Genomic DNA, 22,017 nt, shown 5'->3' with positions numbered 1-22,017 from the left:
TTTCTCGGAATACATTGGAGTATACCTTGATTATATACTTGCATAGACTTTGTATGGGTGTTTATACTGAAAAGTACTTTAAATTACACAGCCACATTAGCACTCTGTAGGGTATCTGTGTGAGCAGGGACAAACAACTATGTATGCCCAATCAATCCTCACTAAGAGGTGCTGACCCCAGTGTCAACTCTCTTTGGGAATGGAGTGACAACAGCTGGTATATGGGAAACCTGAAAGGGATTTCTGTGAAAGACTACTTGCTGAAGCAGCCACTCATGGATAATTTGCATTTATTTTTGGCCTCAATTACATGGCCTGAGTGGGATCAACCTCAGTATTTCAGGGGTTAATCCAAAGATAGAATTTGGAAGAGTTGAGAAAGGATTCCAGATGCTCAAAGGCTTTGGCTTTTAATGACTGGAGGTAGTGGGGAGTTTGAGATGTATTTGTATTTATACAATCTGCTGGGACCTATCCAGAATCTTGAAAATTTCAGAAGATAATAACCATTGTATTCACTACCTCTGCAGCTTCTACTTATACTTGTGACATTTAAAAGTTTATTATGGTTTGTGATCTTTTTTCAAGTTAATGATGTGGATTATATGACCTGATCTGAAATCTCCCTGACAGCAAGTCTTGAGTGGTATGATTGTTAGAGATTAAAGATTAGAGATTAAAGGAGGTCTGTTTTACTGGGAAGAAGGTACAAGGTATTTATACTTGGAGACAATGACAACAGGTCATAACAGTCGATAGACTATGAGTCCCCAAATTCCACAAAAGGTGTTGAGAATATCAGGTTGTGTACAGTTATGCTTCAAGAGATGCATTTATTTTTAGGATAAAAGAGACTTAGAGGTCTTAGGGATAGCAAATCAGCATTTCCATCTCAATGCAAAACCCATGAGATCTACATTGTAGTGCAGATGAGCTATGAGATGGGAATGCTCTGAAATATATTTGAAAACCTACAGACAGGAGAAGTCTTCAGGAGAGGGAGAGCAGCTTTATACAGCGGGTTGTAATGATTCACCACACAGGAGTATGGGTGTGAGATTATACAGGAATAAAAAACTGAACTCATGCGAAAGCAAGATTCTAAAATTCACTCAGGTTAGTGGAAATATTTTGTGTCGCCCTCATAGTGAAAGAGAACTTTAAAATTAAATTTTCCCAGATCGAGAAAACCCACATGAGCCAAGAGTGACCTTGGACTGGTTTTGGTAGAATTGAATATCTACTTAAAGGAAAATGCAAAGTATGTCTGTGAAGTGCATTTTCAATTGAGCTAAACAATGAATTGGGAATATTCTGTTTTGTAGTTTAACATATAATTTGACTACACAGGCAGTGTTTGGACAATAGTGTTTCAATGTTTTATGATAGAAAAAGTCTTAAAATGCAAAATCTTTCTGTGCATCCTTTCAAAGTTCAAATTCCTTTTTTAAAAAAAATTTGCGATCTTTACAGAAATCATAAATAGATGCACATATTAAGAATTAAACAGCATTTCCCATTGTTAGTAGATTCCTTACAGTCATTGTTTTACCAAGGATGTTACCCTGTAGCAAGTCCTTTCTGTGCTTACAAAATATAAGTGTATGCTATTTGCAATGTAAACTCAGCAGTGCTTGCTGCACTTTTCGTATTTTGGCTCCACTTAGGGATCAGCAATGTCTGGGGTATTCAACCAGAAATCAGTTCAACCCATGCAAGTAGAAACAGTTACAAATGGGCTTCCGTTTGCTTTTGAAGATTATAGAAAGGGTCTGGAACAAGTGAAGCAGCAAACGCAGCCCTGTCACTTCTGAATGTTTTCCACCAGGTTTGGAAACTAGGTTAATAATCCAACAGGAAACTAAGCCTAATAGAGTGTGATGCAAAACTTTCAAATGCTATGAGGCAAAAATGTTTTTAATGTAAATGATGATTAATTGGATTTTGGCACCATGTTTGAAAAGCACATTTGGTCATGGAGTTCAGGATTAACTACTAGCAAAGGTGATGACACTCCCAATCGCTTCTGAAAAAAGAACTTGATGAGGTATGATGCTGAAGTTCATTGGGTGAAGTGGAGACTAAAATTTTATTTCTGCTTTTTGTCTTTTCACAATTATTTATGTACCACTTCGACACATGTTAAATTGCCACGTGAGAACTTTGTTTTTCGTCTTGACAGTCCAAATGATCTATAATTCATGCTTTCACATGCTAATCTGGCAACCTCCAAATCTCCCTCTTTTTTTCTCACTTAATTTCCTAAAAATAAAATCCGTGGTCTCAGCTCAGCACATCTCCTACTGGGTCTCACCGCCTACCACGAGATGAGCTATGAGTTCAGACTCTGCATAGGAATTTCTGATGTGAAGAAATTATTTGGCCACATATGTAGTGGAGGTGAGGCCAGAGGTGTTGCTAATTAGGAGGTTTCCCAAAAGTGCTGACTGTGTGGAATGTAGACAATTAACATGTATTTCTTATGCCATTTTCCATAGCTTGTTACTTGTTATATTTAGAAAGCTAACATAGAGACACAAATGATAATTTGGAGAGGTGTTTTATTGCAGCACGTCAGTTGATTTTTACACAGATCTGAAGAGCAACAGAATTTTCACAGGATTGTTTGTGCAAGACTGAGTTACTGAGCAAATTGTACACAACAGATTAAGTGAAGATATTTGAGTGACGTTTTCATAGACCACATTAATTGGCCAGGTGATTAACCAGAAAGTCTACTGAAGGATAGTTGGACAAGAAATTAATTGAAATCTTTCTTATATTTGAAATAAATCACAGTTAACGTAGAATTGTCAACATGTTTGCACATAAAAATATGAGTATAAAAGAAAAATGGGTCAGACAAGAAGAATACATTAGACAATACCAATAAGATTGGAATGAAAAGATTTCCAGATATTTTCTAGGCAAAAATAAATATATAAAATAGATCAAAACCATTTGGCCATCCTTTCAATGCCAACATTTATTCATGGAATAGGAAACAACTGTAAAATATGGGATTTGGGACTAAAGACTATTAGTTATAGGAATAAGCTCATTCAGTTGGCAATATCTGCCTCTGTGAGTTAACATCAAAATCTGCACAGTGCTGGGGAAAGATGTACACAATGCATGAAATAAGGAAAATATATAGTATTATTATCATGGGCAAATTCAGTCGCTGTACCCATGACAGAGAAAGAGAGAGACAGAGAGTAAAAAAAAGGGAAGTAGACTGATACCATGATATCGAGGAAAAGCAAATGAAGACAGAAGCACTGCTAGATTTAATAATGGGAATGAAATGAAGCAGAAAAGTAAGCATGGGAGCGTAATAACAATATAAAGGATCAAGAGAGATATACATGAGATAAAAATCAAAGTGATAGATTGAGAAAATTTAACAAGAAATGAGGATGGACTTTGGGAGGGGAACTGAAAAGAATACTGATGACAAAGAAGTCACAATCAATTAAGGGAAGTTGAATAGGATTTATGAGAAATATAAAATAAAAACAAACTAATCCATAAGGAGATAAGAACAAGAACAGCTCTAAGGAAAAAGGTCTTGGAAAAGTGCAAGAAACAATGAAGGTGAGAATGAAAAATGTTGATGAATGATTTCAAGTAAGAGGTTAAGAAAGTGAAGGGGATATATGAAAAACAAACAGAATGGAATAGCAAAGCTCCTATAGATGCAGAAATAATAAAAGAGAATTAAGTTAAGAATAAGGAGGCTCAGTCATGAACAAATTAAAGTCAGAGGTTATGATCCTGAAATGACAGAAATGTGAATAGTTGGTGAGCTTCAGATTGAACATATGAGAAAATATCATCAAACCGTGTCAGACATTAAGAGAATAAAGATAACACACCATAAATAATCTGAAATAAGAGGGTTTAATGTGTATAAAACTCAATTTTAAAAAAGTCATGCCAGCAGACCAGATGAATTTAGTTGATTTCTAAATAATGGGATCAAAATTAACCCAGGAAACTGTAGCCCAGTTAGATGAATGGTAGGAGCAAGAACATTCCTAGATTCTGCAAGATAACAAAAGATCTAAAGTACAGAGAGGGCTAACTGAGGTAGCACGAGAAAACAAGGGCAGGGATTATAATGCACAATTAACCTGTACATGATCAATGGGATCTAGACACTGCACTAACTTGGTGTTGTCTGCTGATTAATATTGTTGCAGTTTTCAGCCACTGCTAAGTATTTATAGGGTAGTAATTTTTTGTTACTGAAAATACAGTAAACTGTGTATAAGTTGCCATAACTAATCTCATGCAATTTTAATTACATAAATTGTAAAACAAATGCATACAAAGTTAAGACAAATTTCATTTTTTGTTCCAACCATGGCTTCCTGATTCATAAGTGACTACAGGAAGTACCTTACTCCACAGCTGCTAAAGTTCTCCCTGAGGCTACAACGCCAAGAAAGAAGCATGCTGAAGCAGCCCCCACCGCCACTGACTGAACCCGGAATATCGCCTCTGCCAAAGCCACTTCATGGCCACCAATACACCAGCCACCATCATAGTCAGAAGATTGTCCCAGCTCTGGAGAACCAGGGCTCTTTCTCAACTTCCAACAGGCCATCCAAATTAACCCCTGAGAACAAGGAATCATTCATTTGGCCACTATTGCAGATGCCGTTGAAACACCAAAGATAAAGAATGGACCTTAATCCATCAATGCTGAAATAGTTGCTCAATCTCCCACTTAACAGCTCCCCACAACATCTCTCCACCACCAAAGATGGGGAAGGAAGAAAACATGAATTTGATTCAAAATCAAATGGGGAATAATTAAAATTTTAAAAAGTTGCAGTTGGCCATGCAAGAGGTAATGGACAGGCTGAGAGGCTGAATCCCTCCTACCCTGCCACTTCTGCCATCTATCCATTTATCCACCATATATCCATGATGGATATACTTCCATTGGAAACCCTTCAGAGTATGGTCACTAGGTTGATTCTTGAGGAAGAGTTGAGCATTTTGGGTGTATGTTCTCAGAGTTTAGCAGATTGAAATTTGATCTTATTGAAAGATGTAAGGTTCTAAGGAGGCTCTGAGGGAAAGATGCTTAGAGGATGTTGCCTCTCACGAGCGAGTCGAGAACTAAGGGGACTAGTTCCAAAACAAGGAATATCCTATTTAAATGGAGAAAAGGAAGATTAATGAAAATAAGAGAGCAATGGAGTCATTTAATGTATTCAGGACAATATAGTCAGATTTTTGATGTGCAAAAGTGTCAAAAGTTGTGTTGGCAGACCAGAAAACAGAGTTGAGGCTACAATCACACCAGCCTGATATTATTAAATGGCACTGCGGGCTTAGGGGCTAAGTAGTCTGCTTCTGTTCCTATTCCTTATGTTATTGTGTGATATGGTGTCGTATAATAAATGCTGCCTGACCTGCAGTGCTTTTTCAGCACCACATTCTCGACTCTGGTATAATACTTCAGCAAATTACCCAAAATTGTGAGAGGCTTGCACCAGTTAAAGCGAGCATGTATGACTGAAAACCAGCCTGAATCTCTCAAAGGAACAGTGTATTGTGAAAGGTGCTGGAAGTCATTCCACAATTAATTCTGAAAATGAAAGAAAAATGGTACAGCATTGGAAGACTTTGAATTCCAAGGTTTTCAGAGGCTTTAAAAAAGCCTTGGCACAGAAGGTGCAAAAGAGGAGAGATCTATTGACAAGGGGCTGGGTGGTCTTCCTGGTGTGACCTGAGAGGGACTAAAATGATGTGGAGTTCATCAAGCCTGAGTATCTTCTTCAACAATAACCCTCCCACCAACATAATGATGTTTGCTACTGATTGCACAATGTTCAGCAATGTTTGTCATTCCTCAGATGTTGAAGTAGTCTATGTTCAAATGCAGCAGGTTTGGACAATTTCCAGGCTTGGGCTGACCAGCGGCAAGTAACATCCGAGCCACACAAGTGCCAGGCAATGACCAGCTCTGACAAGAGGGAATTTAATCCTGCACTATTAACATTCTGGGAGTTAGCATCGACCAAAAACTGAACACAACATATAAAAAGAGTGGTGACAAGAGCGGCTCAAAGGCTGGGATCCTATATAAAGTAACTCACCACCTGACTCCCAAAGTGTATTGAACACCTAGAAGTCAGAAACATGATGGAAATTGCCCACTTGCTTGGATGAGTGCAGCTCCAACAACGCTGAAGAGACTTTGCACCATCCAGGACAAAGCAACCCACTTGATTGGCACCACATCCATAGACTGAGGCACAGTAGCAGCAGTGTATACTATCTACAAGATGCACTGCAAATATTCATTAAGGCTACATAGACCGAGCCTTCTGAACCCACAAGCACTTCTGTCCAGAAAGACAAAAGCTGCAGGTACATGAGAACATCACCAGCAGCAAGTTCCTCTCCAAGCCATTCACCATCCTGTCTTTTGCCCTTCCCTGAGTTTCATTGGGTCAAATTCCTAGGACTCCCTCCCGAACAGCAAGATGGACTCCAAAGGTTCAAGAGGCGGCACACCATCACCTTCTGAAGGGCAACTAGGAATGGACAATATGTGATAACCCAGCCAGCGACACCCACATCCCAAGAAAGAACAGAAGAAAATATGTGCCAAAAGATATTCAATGACCTCACATAAGTAGTTTGGGTCAGTGATGTTCTTTCCTCACCAATACACCATTCAACACATAGACAGTTAAACTCACGATAACTCCATATTTATCGACTAGCAGTAGCCATCAATTGGAGCCTATAAAGGACATTAATGTGCTCGACCACACTTTATCTATGAAGCTTACAATAAACAGATTTCATCACACTCGCTGGTGTATTTCCTTCTCTCTTATAGGATAAGGTGATGGATTACCACAAATTGCAAAAGCTAGCTGGAAGACAATAGCTATGTCTACAAATCCAGGCAGCCTTGGAAGAAATGGTGTTGACTGATGTTGAGGTATCCACCTCAAAAGCATGGCTACAAAGACACTGATACCATCAAAGATGATGGTACCCTCATATCTAATCCTGAAACTGTGTGTAGAGGATGACAAAGTGACATGGATCCACAGTGATGAGATGCCAGGCATGAGGAGTTTTTAACTAAGCAGGGAGCAAGGAAATCAGAGATGCCAGCCCCAGTGGAGGATGAGGGTGCAGTTGGGCTCTACAAAAGACTGAGATTGTTATTTAAGAGGCAAGGAAGTACAGAAAATAAATGATAGGTATGCATTAAAAAAAATGCTCAGTGCATTAAGTAGATTGTAGTCCATCTCAAAACACATGGAAGTACCCAGCACTGACTTTGCACAGGGCTTTGCACTGTCCTTGAGACTTGCCCTTTTCAAACATGGAGCAGTGGCCAACTGCATGAGCACACCTATGGATCAAGTCATGATGCAGCATCTAGTGGCTCAGCTTCAGCTGCTGCTTCACCATAAGCATAAGTGATGCATTGGAAGCTCAAATGGAGGTCAGTTGAGTTCAATTTGCTGCTGTTCAAGTTTCAGATGGCTATCATTGTGACGGCAAATGACAGTGTGCAAGTTTATCTGCCTTTGAAGAGATAACAAGGATTGTTAGGATATCACCACATTTCAGTTGGCAGTAGTTCCATGGAGCATGAAACTGCTGTCATGGCTCAGAAAGACAGCATTACTTTTGCACTGCTGCCACTCCACAAGTTCCCATGTTCCTGCCACGAGCAGTAGTTTAAAAGTATGAACATCATGGTGTGATTATGTGTAATCATGTGGCTAAGAGTGAGAGCTGTATAAAGATCTCCTGGAGGAGACACATTGGGGCAGTGCAGATCATTGACCAGCTGTTATGTTTGTCCGTAAAGAAAAGTTGTATTAAAATATACTCAGATGACTACAAAGTGACTTAGAAAACAATAAGACTTCCCATTCTGTTGACTCAAAGTCAAAATAGCCCATACCCTGTTTACATTCACAACTTGAACTAGATACAGAAGGCACCAAACTCTTGCAGATTAGAAACAACTGCAGGAAGAAATTAGTCATCGTTTAACCTGTAGTCAATTGATGATCCACTTAAATAGTGCTGATGGTGTTTCTTTTCACAGCTCGAATGTTAATGAGACAATCTATGATTAAGAAGTTATATAATCCAGAACAGTGAGCTCCAAAAAGCAGAGCTGCTATTACATTTTCAAATGGATACTTGCTGTACTCTCTCTAACTCCCAAAGCAATGTGGCTTCTGGTACAACTCACTCAACTCTGCGCACCCATTTGAATACCATCCTGAACCTCAAGTGGTATATTTGGCAACCAAGTAATACGCACCACTAATCAACATCAATACTGTGTCTAGAAATATACAAAAGTCAACAGGGACTTGGAGAGATAGTGGTCATGTGGTCCAGAACTCCAGAACTTCTAAGCACATGGATTCAAATCCCACCGTGGCACTTGGTGGAATTTGAACTAAGTAAAAATCTGAAATAAAGGTTGAAAGAAGTTTGTGGTGGGACCACTGTTGTTTATTAGATATATTTATGTATTTCTAGATTTATGACCAGAGCCCAGGTGAGGTTCCACAATTCATTACGATTCCAGGTGTGGTATCCTCAACTGAGAGTCAGAATGAGCTAGCTCCCTTCTTTAGTTGGTTGCTACAAGGTCAAATTAAATAAGGAATCCCTTCCCTTGAGGATACCTTTTTTCTCCAGAACCAGTGAAATGATATTTTAAAAGAGTCAATTTAGCCAGGATTTCTTTGTTTAATCAAAATAAGTGAGTATATTAATTGCTGTATGCAAGAAGAGATGCAAATGTAGTATACACACACACATACTAAAATAACAGGTCACTCCAAAAGGTTAAAACTAATGAAAGTGATACGATGAGTACAGTACAGCCTCCATTATCCAAACTTCAATATCAACATTTCGGATTAACTGAACAAGATCTCAAAGTCCCATAAAAACGGCATTAGGCATCTCAGCATTTAGTTATCAGTTCAACGGCATTATGGCATGTCTTGCTTGATAACAGAGGCATGTTTGGATAACCGGCACTCATAAATTATGGCTTGTTTGCAATCAGATTGGTTATCTGAACAATTGATTCTCTGAACAAAATACTTCCCTCCTGTCTCGTTAGGATAATCAAGTTTCAAGTATTTGACTTATTTGTGAGGAGCAGATAAGATGACATTGTGATCGTTATTGTTGCACTAATACTGTAGATGTTGGCAGCTGCAAGGGTAATTTTGAGGTTCTTGCTATTGTGGGTTGGTGGAACATCCTTTGGCCTGACCCTTTTTTTTGTTGCAGCACTCAAAGTGAGATGGGTCTACCTTTGCCTGCAACATGGGGATAATTCAAGGATAGTTCTTTGACTTTGATCTCCATAGCATGCTAACGCTGAAACCCAGCATGATACGCATCAAAGTGTTCAGTCTCATGAGTCCCTGTCACTAGAGTTGAAATTATTTTTTAACCCTTTTCATTGTGCATTCTTCAAAGGGAGAAACACAAAATGTGTCTGCAATATAGGGACATAATTCCTGATGAAGGGCTTATGCCCGAAGCGTCGATTCTCCTGCTCCTTGGATGCTGCCTGACCGGCTGTGCTTTTCTAATACCACACTCTCGTCTCTGGTCTCCATCATCTGCAGTCCTCACTTTCTCTTACATAATCCACAAGGGTTGACTGTTGTTAACCCCAGGTTGTTACCCCCTTGTATTCATTGTAGTGAAGAGATCACACTCCAGTTTCCTTGATAACTTACATGTGCAACATTCCGTCGGCTTAAACAGGACTCATTGAATTTAAGCCCACATGTTTTCTGTAGAAGTCCTCCTTTTAAAAACAGTACATGTTGGAATTAAAAGTAAAGAAATATCTCTCAATATAAGGGGTTCTGATAACAATTCATAACGATTGTTTCAGAATTTGCAGACGATATCATGTATGGAGCATAGAAAGGATGAATCAAAAGGAGGAAAAGTGTGAAGAGGTTAGCACTGATTGAATAAACAGCAAATTAAATTCAACATAAGAAGGTTCATTTTGCCATTTCTTCACAATGTAATGAACTAGTGATGTTGAAGAGCATTCCCTTACAGAAGGTGGAATCCCTTCTGTAATTTGGGTACAATCCCAAATTAAGGGCAAGAACAATGCTATGTTCTTCTATTTGATGTAAACGTACCAATCATAAACAAAATTAGTGGTACAATAATGTGGTTCTTTATTTGAAGATAAGACAGTATACAGCCAGTGTTAACCAATAGTTTTTTTATAACTGGAAAAATATACTTTTATTCATAAAAAATATCTTTATATACACACATTGTCACTGAAGCAGTTTAGTCCTGTACAGTAGCATATGGAGAAACAAATACTGGAGTTTGACTGAATCCAACAAACAAAGCAAAGACATTTCATTCTTGTACAAGATTATATTTACATATATTTGAGGCACAGAATGGAGTGGAGGGTGGTGGTGAGGGGGTGATGGTGGTGCTGGAGGTGGCGTATCTGATAACTTAACAGACCACCATTTAACTTCGGCAGAAAGATCTTAGATGGTGTTCTTTCCCCAGTGTGCCTTGGCGGCAGCTGCCTTAGTGCATCACGTAGTCCTGGACCTTGGAATGTGCCAGTCTGCAACACTCAGCCGAGGTCAACTCCTCGCTGTAAATGCTTGACATCTACATCTGTTGCAACTACTGTAGACTGATAGAGTAACGGGACTAATACCTCAGATCCCGTCTTTGTTGCCGTGATTGACAACAATGTAAGATCTGTCTCCTTAAAAACATATGTAAACTATACAAAACAAGGAACACAATATTTAATTTCTCATGGAATAAAACAGCAATGTATGGACAGCCTTCATTTGGTGCACCTGGATTACTGTACATAGTGACACAAGAGACAGGAGCAGAGCCGATAACCTGACTCTTTGAATCTACTTCACCAGTCACCAAGACTATGGCTGATCCAGTGTAACCCCTTTTTTTTCCTGCATAATCCCTTAATTCCCTTCGTATCTGAAAACTATGGATCTATATCTGGACTTTACTAAATAACTGAGTATCCACAGCTCTCTGGAGTAGAATATTTCAAAGATCCTTCTTTGACAGAGGAGACCTGAAATAGATCTTCAGAATTATAAAGATGTTTAATGATATGCCAGTGATTGAAGAGGATAGCAATGTTAAATTTAAAAGGTTTCAGATTATAAGTGATAGAATGTTGCATTTTCACTGGGTATCTAGCTTGCTTTCTAAAAAGGTGGCATGACACTCATTCGGACTTTCCAATACAAGTCCCACTGTGCCTTCCTCAAATCAGGTTGTTTGGATGGCGGTCATGTGGTTTTCTCTCAAAAAAGGTTCCAGAGGTTGAAATCCCACCCAGTGAGAACTGTCAGCCAAACCAAAGGCTGGCAAGAGTCTTTCACTCAGCAGAAAGACCAAGAAGGCTATGACTGGTGCCAGTGTGACAAGCAGCATTAAGAGAATCCAAGTATCAGGTAATGTTGTTTGGAGGTTTGGGTTCGAATCAGAGAGAAGGGGGAGAGAGAGATCAAAGCAAGGACAGGGGATGATTCTCAGCAGCCGCCCACTGCCCTATGACAAGTTCTTTGATCATACACACATTGGTGCTGATTGAGGGGCCTCTCCCATAACTGACACCCTGGCTCCACTGTTTTACCATTCAGGTGGATTAACTCTTTCTCACCTCATCTAGAGTTGAGATCATCACAGTGTAGTATGGCAACTGCACTTCCCAAGACTGCAAGAAACCATAGAGTTGTGAACACACTCCAGTCCATCTCTCAAAACAGCCTTTCATTCATTAACTCCATCCCTACTTCCTGCTACCTTGGGATAGCAACCAACATAATCAAATTAAACCGAAAGAACAGCAGATGCTGTATATTGGAAACAAAACCAGAAGTTACTGGAAAAGCTCAGCAAGTCTGGCAGCATCAGTGAAGATAAATCAGAGTTAATGTTTCAGGTCTGGTCATAATCAAGGACCCCTCACACACTGGTTATGTTCTCTTATGTCAGGCAGAAGATATAAAAGTTTGACTACACACACAAACAGATTCAATAACGGTTTCCTCCCCACTGTTTGAATGGACCTCTCAAACGTTAATTCTGATCTTTCACTCTCTGCACTTTCTCTGTGGCTGTAACACTGTGTTCTGCACTCTGTTCTGGTATCCTGATGCACTTTGCATGGTACAATCTGCCTGTAGAGCACGCAAAACAGTATATTTCACAGTATCATGGTACGTGACAATAATCAATCCATCAATCAGATCATTGCAAACGGTTAGGAATAGGTCCTTAAGTGGTCATTAGTTGAAGGTTGAGCTTGGAGCTTCCTGACCAACATGTAATCCCAGTCAAGCTCAGAAGATTGCTCATTTCTGGCGTGCCACCACACCCCCTAATTGATTTTTGCTCCAGGCCTATCACCTCTGGGACTAGAAGATTCTGAACAATAAATGAGAGGGCAAGTGGAGGGTATAGATGCATTTTGGGAAGACTTATTGAGAATAAAAGGAGGTTTGTGTGGAGTATTAATACCGGTATTGACCCTGTGGTACTGAAGACCTATTTATGTGCTGTAAGTCTTATATACTTACTTATAAGTATATTCTGTGCTCTTTGGAACTGTGTTTGGCTATAGAACAACATATCGGAGGTTTATAAAGTCATGAGGGCATGGATAGGATGAATAGCCAAGCTCTTTTCCACAGGGTGGGGGAGACCAAAACTAGAGGGCATAAGTTTAAGGTGAGAGGGGAAAGATTTAAAAAGGACACGAAATGTGACGTTTTCATGCATAGGGTGGTTAAGGTGAGAGGGGAAAGATTTAAAAAGGACCTGAAATGTGACATTTTCATGCATAGGGTGGTGCATGTATGGAACAAGCTGCCAGAGGAAGTGGTGGAGGTGGGTACAGTGACGACATTTAAAATTGGTATATGAATAGGAAAGATTTAGTGGGATATTGGCCAAGTGCTGGCAAATGGGACTCGATCAGAATGAGATGTGTGGTCAGCATGGACGGGTTGAACCAAGTGGTATGTTTCCATGCTGCTTAACTCCATGACTCGATATCAGTAGAAACCCACTTTGCCCTTCCTGGGAATATCCAAAATTTGATATAATTAATACTGACGTTGTCATTGTTTTCCGTAATGAATTCTATTTATGTGGTCAAATTAACAATAATGAACATGATAAAATGTTGGAGCAATCATTGATTACTGCAATTTACCAGTCAATATAAAAGTACATATGTATTACTCATTTAACCTTTGAAAAAGATACTGTAATAATGGATTGAAATCTTTTAATTTAGGGGATAAATCAATTGGTAGTGAGATCAAGTGACCAGCAATTGAATTACTGAAGTGAAGATTGCTTGCATAAAACCATCAGACAATCATTAAACTCCTTTAATAAAAGAATCAAGGATGATATAATTGTTAATTTCTCAGGAACAATGCAACTGAAGATTTTCCAAATCTCCATTACCAATGTGTCAAGATTCTGACAGTGGATTTTGTTTTTCAGTGATAATGAAGACAAACCATTGAAAGAAAGCCAACAATCACTGAATGAGGTAGTGAAGCCAACGGGAAGTGATGACAGTTTGGCAGTGTATGAAGATGGTGGACCAGAAGTGCAGTTCAATGAAGATGGCTCATTCATTGGACAATACAGAGGAAGTAAGGAGAATGATGCAGCAGATGAAAATGGAAGTTCTATAGCCACCTCTCCAATGAAAGCATGAGAAATATGTTCGTAAACCTTTCTTAGTGAATTTGTTGTACAACTGAATATTTGTTACACGTTAACTCAGATTGCCAACAAGCTAAAAGAAAATAAGTTAATCAGGTCATAAAGGATGCTTATCTAATATTTGATAAAGACTAAGATGCATGGGATTTTTGGTTGCAGTCCACCTGTCAGTCTAAGGGATATGTTGTGCAAAATCCATGTAAAATACAAGTGTCTGTAGGTTTGTAACAGAAATGGCTTCTAGTTGCTGATAAAGTAATCGCTTATAACCTTTTAAATCCTTGCTGCTGTTATTAGCACATTTGAGTCCCTTTGTTACAGTTTGTTTCGGTGTCTTGTGATCCTACATGTTTAGAAGTTAAAAACTTGCAGAACTGAAATTGATATCCTACATGAACTTAAGGAGACCAACACCTGATGCACTGATGCCTCTTAATGCAATGACTATGGCAGCTGAAGGGACCAAGAACATTATTCCTCTTTTATTTTAGTCAATAGAAGAGTTCACAAAATACTATGATCACAATTTGCAAATTAAATTTTGTGGCTACAGGAAAAAAGTAAGAAATCAATTATTTATATGCAGAATTCTATCCAGCAAAAAGGTCCAAAATCCTCCTCTGAGTTTACAGTGATAACTTCCAGTGGGAGTCTGATTTGGAACTGAATATTTTTAAAGAATGGCATGCAGAGGATGATGGAAATTCATGTTTAAAATTGATGCATACTTGCAACAATGGAACAATTGATTTGTCAGAATCATTAATCATTTTGTAAACTGTACCATTGTTAAAGGTGCATCTGACTGTACAATCCTTGTGTCTTATTTTTCTTCGATTATGCTCTTTATCCAAAGTTCTGCATTTAATGATTGTATTCAGTCACCTGTTTTAGTTATTCTCATGGCAAAACAGTGCAATGTACATTTTATAATTCGGAATATATTTAGAATTTGGAGGAGAACTGCTGAAGATTAATTTTCAGCAAAACAACAATGTTTTTAAAGCAATTCCTGCTATGAGTTCTGGATAAACACTTAAAATGTTACTTTTGTTGATTCACAGCCTAGGTGTCATTAATAAATATCTAAGTGTCTGATTTAAATTGTGTGTACAATAGGTAAAACGTGGCTTCATGATACTGAACTAAATAAAGCACGTCTCCACCTCAGAAAATTTGTATACTGCAAAGAATTTTGCATTCATTTTTTATTCGTGAACAATCGTGAAGTTATTGTGTTTGTGTTAATGTTTTTATTCATAGAGTTTCAGAGGTCTAATTTTTGTTCTTGTCTAACAGTGCGTGGTTTTTTATTTTTAAAATATTTCAAATTGCAACATTTTGTAAAATGTACAAATAATATTTATATTAACAAATTAGAGAGTATTTGCCATCTTCTGCAACTGTTGTACAAAACTTTACAGTACTTACAATGGCAAAAAGCTAACTAAATATGAATATTTCCAATGTTTTAAAACTCTTTGCAGAGGTCTGGTTTGGAAGGAACAATTGGCATTGGATCTTTTTGTGGTTAAAGAAGACCTAAAGGAATTGTATATTTTCATGAGCCTTATTAAGCATGCATGTCATGTAGCATGCAAAATTTCATTTTTTTAAGTGTGGAAACAAGTTCAAGCTTTGGTTTATATATGGCTGTGCATCATTACATATTAAGTCCTTTTATCAAGGTGAATTGAGTTATTTGTGTAGCTACCTTATTTACAGGAAATGAATCATTTGTAAATGACAGATTTAATCATGCCAGATTTTTAGGAAACCGTTTTCTAATGATGATCAGATTCAATAAAATTACTGTCAATGCAAGGGTGTTTCTACATTTTCTGTCGTAAGGGAATAGGCTTTTTGTTAGGCATGCTTTTTTTAAAAAAAAAATGTTGATGAACCAAAGTATAATTTCAAAGCCTTATGTTTGTATGGTATGTTTCATTTTATTATATGTTTGGACTGAAATTCTGCACAATTGGTGGAATGGGCATCACACGCAAAAACAAATGCTATACCAACCAATGCCCTGAAGCACAAAATGTGAGAACAGATACTTGCTTTTAAAATAAACTTGAGTCCAAGGGTATAATAAACCAAATACTGACTGCAGTTTTCAGGCTATTTGTAAACTATTGCTCCTCAAGTTACAGAGGTAATCTGTTCAGTATGCATGGTGTACGTTGCCCCTTTTTGACAGTCTCGATCACTGTAGCTGCTGGTTCAATTGCTTACCAATATAGTCTTCATTCGCAATCAGTAACTGTGTATCATTATATGTCTTCTCAAAAGAAACTTTGAAAACTTGTATCAAGTTTAACAAACCAACTTTCATAATTTGTATGCTCACTCAGATATTGTAAAATCCCCTAAGAGTAATTGTTAACTTATTTAACTTGTAGTGACGTGATGTTATTAAACAATCTGTATGGCTATAGTACTTGCAGTCACTGTATTAGGTAGAAAGCTATGACAAACGTACTTTATAGTATATGCCCATTAAAAAAGTTCAAATACCCCTTCAAGTGATGCAATGATGTGTTTTGACTTAAATAAAAGTCATGTAAGGTTTGCAAATTCATTTTTTCTACCTGTACAACATTCTTGTGTTATAAAAGATCATCATGGAATGTTTCCGCTACTAATATGTGTTGTGTAAATGATCATGTGATCTTTCCAAACATGGATGCTTGTCTTATTAAACACTGAGTAATAAATGTTTTATGTGTCTCTTGGTACTTAAACATATTATACTATTTATATTCATTACCCTAAGGAAATAGCATTTCAGTCTTTCTCAGGAGGTATTCCTGTCACTGTTTTGACATTCATGGGTCCCATCCGAAAATACAAGTTTCTTCTGGAATCTCTGTTATAGTTACTGAAATTCACCGTTAGCTATCCAAAACAAAACAAGCCCATGTCATGGATTGTTTTCTTTGGAGGGATGAAGGCTGTAACATATAGCAAAAGATATCATTGATTTAAAAAAAAATCCATAGTCACACTGGAGAAAAACAACAACTGGTGGTTTAAACTGAGGGTCACCACACCTCAACCAAAATGGCAAGGTTGAGAGGGTAGGACTACATGGTGAGTGCGGGCACTGAACAATTGGTGTCATTCTGCATCACAAAATGTTATCCTGTCAACGGAGTGAGCAAACCGACTTGATAATAAATCAACACATGTACAGAAGAATATTTCTTTCTGATTACAATTTAATGACTGTAGGCAATACTATCTGAAAAACAGAAAGCAGACAATCAGAGGTTTCATGTATCTCTCTAGCACCTCCCATGGCCACTCCCATGTGTTGTGTTATATCCTGGCATATAATCCGAGATCAGCTGTACTTTTCTCCAGTATTGATTGGGAAGAGGGAAGCTATTGAGGGTGAAATTTATCTCTGTTGAACATTTTAATTGTGTGATACGAGGTCTCTTACGCATGATGCATTATAAAGTTCATGTGTAATACTGATTTGATGCCAGGAGTTCCATTTTGTAGCTCCAACTTCCAACTATTGCTTTGTATAGTGAGCACAATGTTAATGAACACAAAGGAGCCTCATCCACCAACACTTCAGAGGACCGTCTACTACTTGCAGGTTAGTTTCTAGGTTATTTCTTCTGTTTTTGTTTTGCATTTCTACTCATTGTTTGCTGTATGCAGCATTAATTGTGTGTGCTCTGGCAGTTCTTTGCAGACATGGGTGGCCAAATCGGGATTTATCTTGGGCAAAACTGGGAGAATGAGCAGGTGTCATTCAGAGTAGGCAAAGCTGCTTGAAAATGGAGGAGAAATTGAAGCAGTCCTGTCAGCAGTGTTCTTTGCCATAATAGTCAGTACTAGCTCCACAATGGATATGAAAGAATGCATGTATGTCTCTTCTCTCTAATCATTCCTGCAACTGCACTGAGCTTAGCTGTAAGAAAGAGATGGTTCCCATAGTTTAAAGCTCACCAGTGCAGGTGATCTGTGACGTCTAGACTCAAACTTGACAGTGACTAAATGTTGAGTGTGTAGTGAAGCACATCAGTGAGTGCTCATTGTGATAGAGTGAAGAGAAATTGGTATGTTGGTTTGTGAATTGAGCAGTGGACAAGCCTTAGACTTGGAGGCTTTCCTGCATTTGGTGATTCATAAGGCAGACAAACCATGTGGTTTCGCTGGTCTCCACAGGTAGATTTTCTGGAACAGAGCTCTACCTTGTTACCGGATGTTAATCCTAATAAAGCATGACCAACTAGGAGACTCCCCCAATTTTAACACTTGCTGTAGTATACTAGAAATATTTGGCCATGTTATGAATGCACCTTCCAAGGTCATTAACCTTTAAGGTGGGACTCAAACAAAGGGCTTTTGGTTCAGAGGTTAAGATACCACTAACTGTGCCACAAAACTTCCTGGTGAATCAAACTAATGATGCTATAACCCTTAGCAACCATGTCTTACTTTGAATTTTACATAAGATCATTAAATCTCTTCCTGCACTACATACACATAATTGAGGCTACATTCTTGGCATTGACCTCTGACATTATGGACAGAATCTTCCAGGGGCATGAATAATGTGGGCTAAGGCATGAAATATTAGAAACAAAATAACTGCAGATGCACGAATCCAAGGTAGATAAGCAAGAGACTGGAAGAACACTGCATGCCAGGCAGCATCGGGTGGTAGAGAAGTCAACTCTTCTTCAGGACAGAAGAGCTGCAGATAAAGGGGATGGGGGTACAGGGTGGTGAGGTGGGGATAGGTGAACATAGGTAGAGCACAGGAAATGGGGCAGATTTGCAGCAGAGATCCAGACCTATCCTGACATTGGGAACAACTCATAGCATTTTTAAGTAAGTCCATAGGTGGTCAAGATGAGATTCTGCTCAGCAGTGGTCAGTTACTTATTCAGGGCAATTATTGCTTGTTAACAACTCAATGAACTGCACATCTAGCCTCATTAATATGCAACTTCCATCTGATTACTGGCCACAAGCAAACTGAACATTGAGAATTCTTGAAATGGATGTCAGAGTGGGGGCCTAGCGACTTCAGCTCACCACTGGCTATCAAGGACCTTCATGTTGGTCACCACACAACAGCATCTAAGATGTGATCCATGAGCACCAGCCACTCCAGTCAATGAACATTGGCATCTAATAATTACCAACTCCTCAGGCTCTTCATGGAGCTTCTTCAATTCACTTAGGACGTTGAGTCCCGTAATTCAGGCTACACCAGTAACTAACATTGAAAGGCTGCTCCAAGGGCACTATGCATGGAGAGACAGACGCATAGCTCACAGTTACAACAGACTGCATCTCAGGGCTGCTTGTTTGCTGCCTTCATGCTTTCTTCTTTTGTCTCAACCTGCATGCTTGCAACTACCCTGTCTCGCCATGCTGTGCCACGTGTGTTAGCTTCAATTCGAGCTAAAGACTGTCAGTATTGCAGTCTTGATGTGTTCTTTAGCACAGATACTCTGGCTGCCCATAATGCTCGTCAGTAGGTATCTGTCCAGAGGTGGGGAATGTGTTGCTGTGTGGCGCACTGAAACTCAGCAAGATAGAAAATAGGAACAGGATTACAACATTTCACCTTTCACTTTCAGAATGTTCACAGATGATTATCCAACTCAATGCAAGTTGTTCAACACGATTATTGTGTTCTTGTGCAACCCAACATTATAGAAAGATTGCGCTTTAGAAACAGCGTTTAAAGTGTTGGCGATGCAATTGCGATATAACCAACACACGTTTTAAAAGGTTGCATTTTGAAAACAGTGCCCCCAATGCGTCAATCGCATTACAGTGATTTTGCATTGACAAAATGCATATTATAGCAGAATGACTCGTAGTCTATTCTTGCTCCCCCCCTATCTTTTAATCCATTTTATCCCAATCATATATCCAACCTCTTCTTGAAATTGTGATGTCAATCTAATACCAAGTGAATGGTGACTGAAAGAGTATGTTTAAGTGGGCTATATCTAAGGGCAGGTTTCTGGGGTTGTATATGCAAGAGAGGGTTGGCCATGCCAGCTACATGCCATGAGTGGCATTGTTTGATCTTTGTTGCTACGATACAAGGGAAACACAGAAATATGGAAGAGGACCAGATGTGTTAGGAAGCGCAGGGCAACAGCAATCTCCAGCAGCTGCCAAACAGCCTCCACATCAAAACATTGAAGCTGAAAGTCCCTTCAAAATGTGAAGGTGGTGCAGGAAGCCCAGAATCCATTGTCTTCAAAGTCATTGTCTCCAGATGAGCGAGGGGCCGTGTTGCTGCATTATTCTGGGGCACTGGCACAGAAATATGTCGGCTGTTAGAGCAGGACTTGTGACCTGAAGGGGGCATAGGTGGCCATCCTGTTCCTAGTGCCTATCCAAGTGAGAGCTATACCAATGCAAATAGATGTTTTCAAGCCTCCATTGGAATTCTGTGTGGGATCTCGCAGACCTCACCCCCCCACATAAGTTTCAAGGCTGTTAGCAATACACTTTGTGTCAAATCACACCGTTTCAACTCAATTCTCCATGGCAAGACCTTCACTGAATCCTTGGGTACTAGGCTTTGCCAACATCAGCTGCAGGGGGCTATAGACTGTACACACATCACATTAAGAGCATCATATCAAAACGCAGCTGACTTTATGAACAGGAGTTCATTCCATGTACGGGCCATGTTTGATCACCAGTAACACACCTTCAGAAGTCTACCCTTGAAACTGTCCTGTTGCCTATATTTCTGAGAACGCTAATGTTCCGGCTTTGTTTCAAGGGCCAGATGCCTCACAAGGATAGTCACTGGGAGATTGAGGAAGCCCTCTGCAACCAGGGCTGATGAATCTGTGCCTGAAGCTGCTGACTGAGGCTAAGCATAAATATAATCCAGCCCATCCTTAAACCAGTGTTATCATGAAGCTGAAGATGAGGTGCCAGTATGTGGATTGGTCTGGGGAACGTTGCAGTACATCCTCGGCAGAGTGTGGTGTGTAATCCTTGCATGCTGTGCACTGTACAGCTGGAGTAGGCAAAGGAGTGAGCTGATGGACTCTGGAGAGCTGGGAGATCTTCCAAGGATGAAAGGGAAGGCATTGAGCCACTTGAATATGATAGAGCACTGCAGAGTCAGGTGCAACAAGCCAGATTGGACTGAATTGATATACAGTACCAATGAATGTTAGCTGGACACAATGGTCATTCAGTGACCTGTTGTTGCTGTCGAAAGGTAAGCAGTTCCTGGCTATTCCCAGAAGTAAATGCAGCTTTTTTTGTTGTTCGTTTTGTCATTGCTTTGCTGTTGCTGAATAAAAGTATTTGTTTTCCAAGCTTTTGGAAGGTTTCCAGTGTCTGATATGCCCGCAACAAATTGTAGGAAGACGTTAGGGTCAAGATTAGAGTGGTGCTGGAAAAGCACAGCAGATCAAGCAGCATCCAAGGAGCAGGAAGATTGATGTTTCGGGCAGGAGCCCTCATCAGGATTCCTGCTCCTCGGATGCTGCCTGACCTGCTATGCTTTTCCAGCGTCACTCCAATCTTGACTCTAATCTCCAGCATTTGCGGTCCACACTTTGGCCTAGAAAGAAGTTCGGCTACACTGAGCTTTCGAAAAAGAGTTGCACTTTCTTAGCCAGGATTCAAAGATGGGATGACTCTAAGGAAGGTAAACTGCGTAGCGATTCATTTAAGAATGTGTAATTGTACCAGAAGTGAGTTGTCAGCTGTGTCGCATTTGTATGCTAAGAAAGATTTCTTTCTTGTTCCTCCTCCACCACATTCATTATAAAGAGTGACTCTTCGACATCAGCACATGACTGGATGAAGAGTTGGACACTAAAAGGTGCCAGTGCTGGGAATTCTGTGAGGACCTGGCAGTGACAAGCACTTTGTCCCGAAGGGAAGATGGTGTGTGTGGGGTGGCATCGTGATATGATGTACAGGTGTGCAGTAGAAAATAGAATGAGAAAATTTGCTCAGGCTTGCAGAAAGCAACCACTTAAGACCCTTGCCAAAATCGACCAGGAGCCAATTCCTGGTGAAATTCAGCCCTCTGTTTCTGTATCTTGCGTCAAGTTCTATACACCAATTTCTACTGTTTCCTGACCTACATTGGTCTTATTCCCTGAATATCCAAAAATTAAAGTTCTTTTATAGCCATACTGTAGTTTTGTAGTTTTGTCTGCTCTCCAA

At 39.3% G+C, this 22,017-nt stretch overlaps 1 protein-coding gene across 11 annotated transcripts in view; it reads left to right on the top strand.

Annotated features, from left to right (window-relative positions):
• chl1b (cell adhesion molecule L1-like b) overlaps window positions 1-16,537 on the top strand; it is a 712,521-nt gene extending 695,984 nt beyond the window's left edge. For all 11 annotated transcript variants that reach the window (XM_043708376.1, XM_043708384.1, XM_043708378.1 and 8 more), the window contains one exon: window positions 13,594-16,537. In XM_043708376.1, the coding sequence (XP_043564311.1) occupies window positions 13,594-13,813 (220 nt within the window). In that variant the 3' untranslated portion in view covers window positions 13,814-16,537. The remainder of the gene's footprint in view (window positions 1-13,593) is intronic.
• Window positions 16,538-22,017: the final 5,480 nt, after the last annotated feature.

The sequence above is a fragment of the Chiloscyllium plagiosum genome, chromosome 18 (assembly GCF_004010195.1).
Source record: "Chiloscyllium plagiosum isolate BGI_BamShark_2017 chromosome 18, ASM401019v2, whole genome shotgun sequence".
Classification (NCBI taxonomy): domain Eukaryota; kingdom Metazoa; phylum Chordata; class Chondrichthyes; order Orectolobiformes; family Hemiscylliidae; genus Chiloscyllium; species Chiloscyllium plagiosum.
This window is presented reverse-complemented; position numbering and strand designations above follow the sequence as displayed.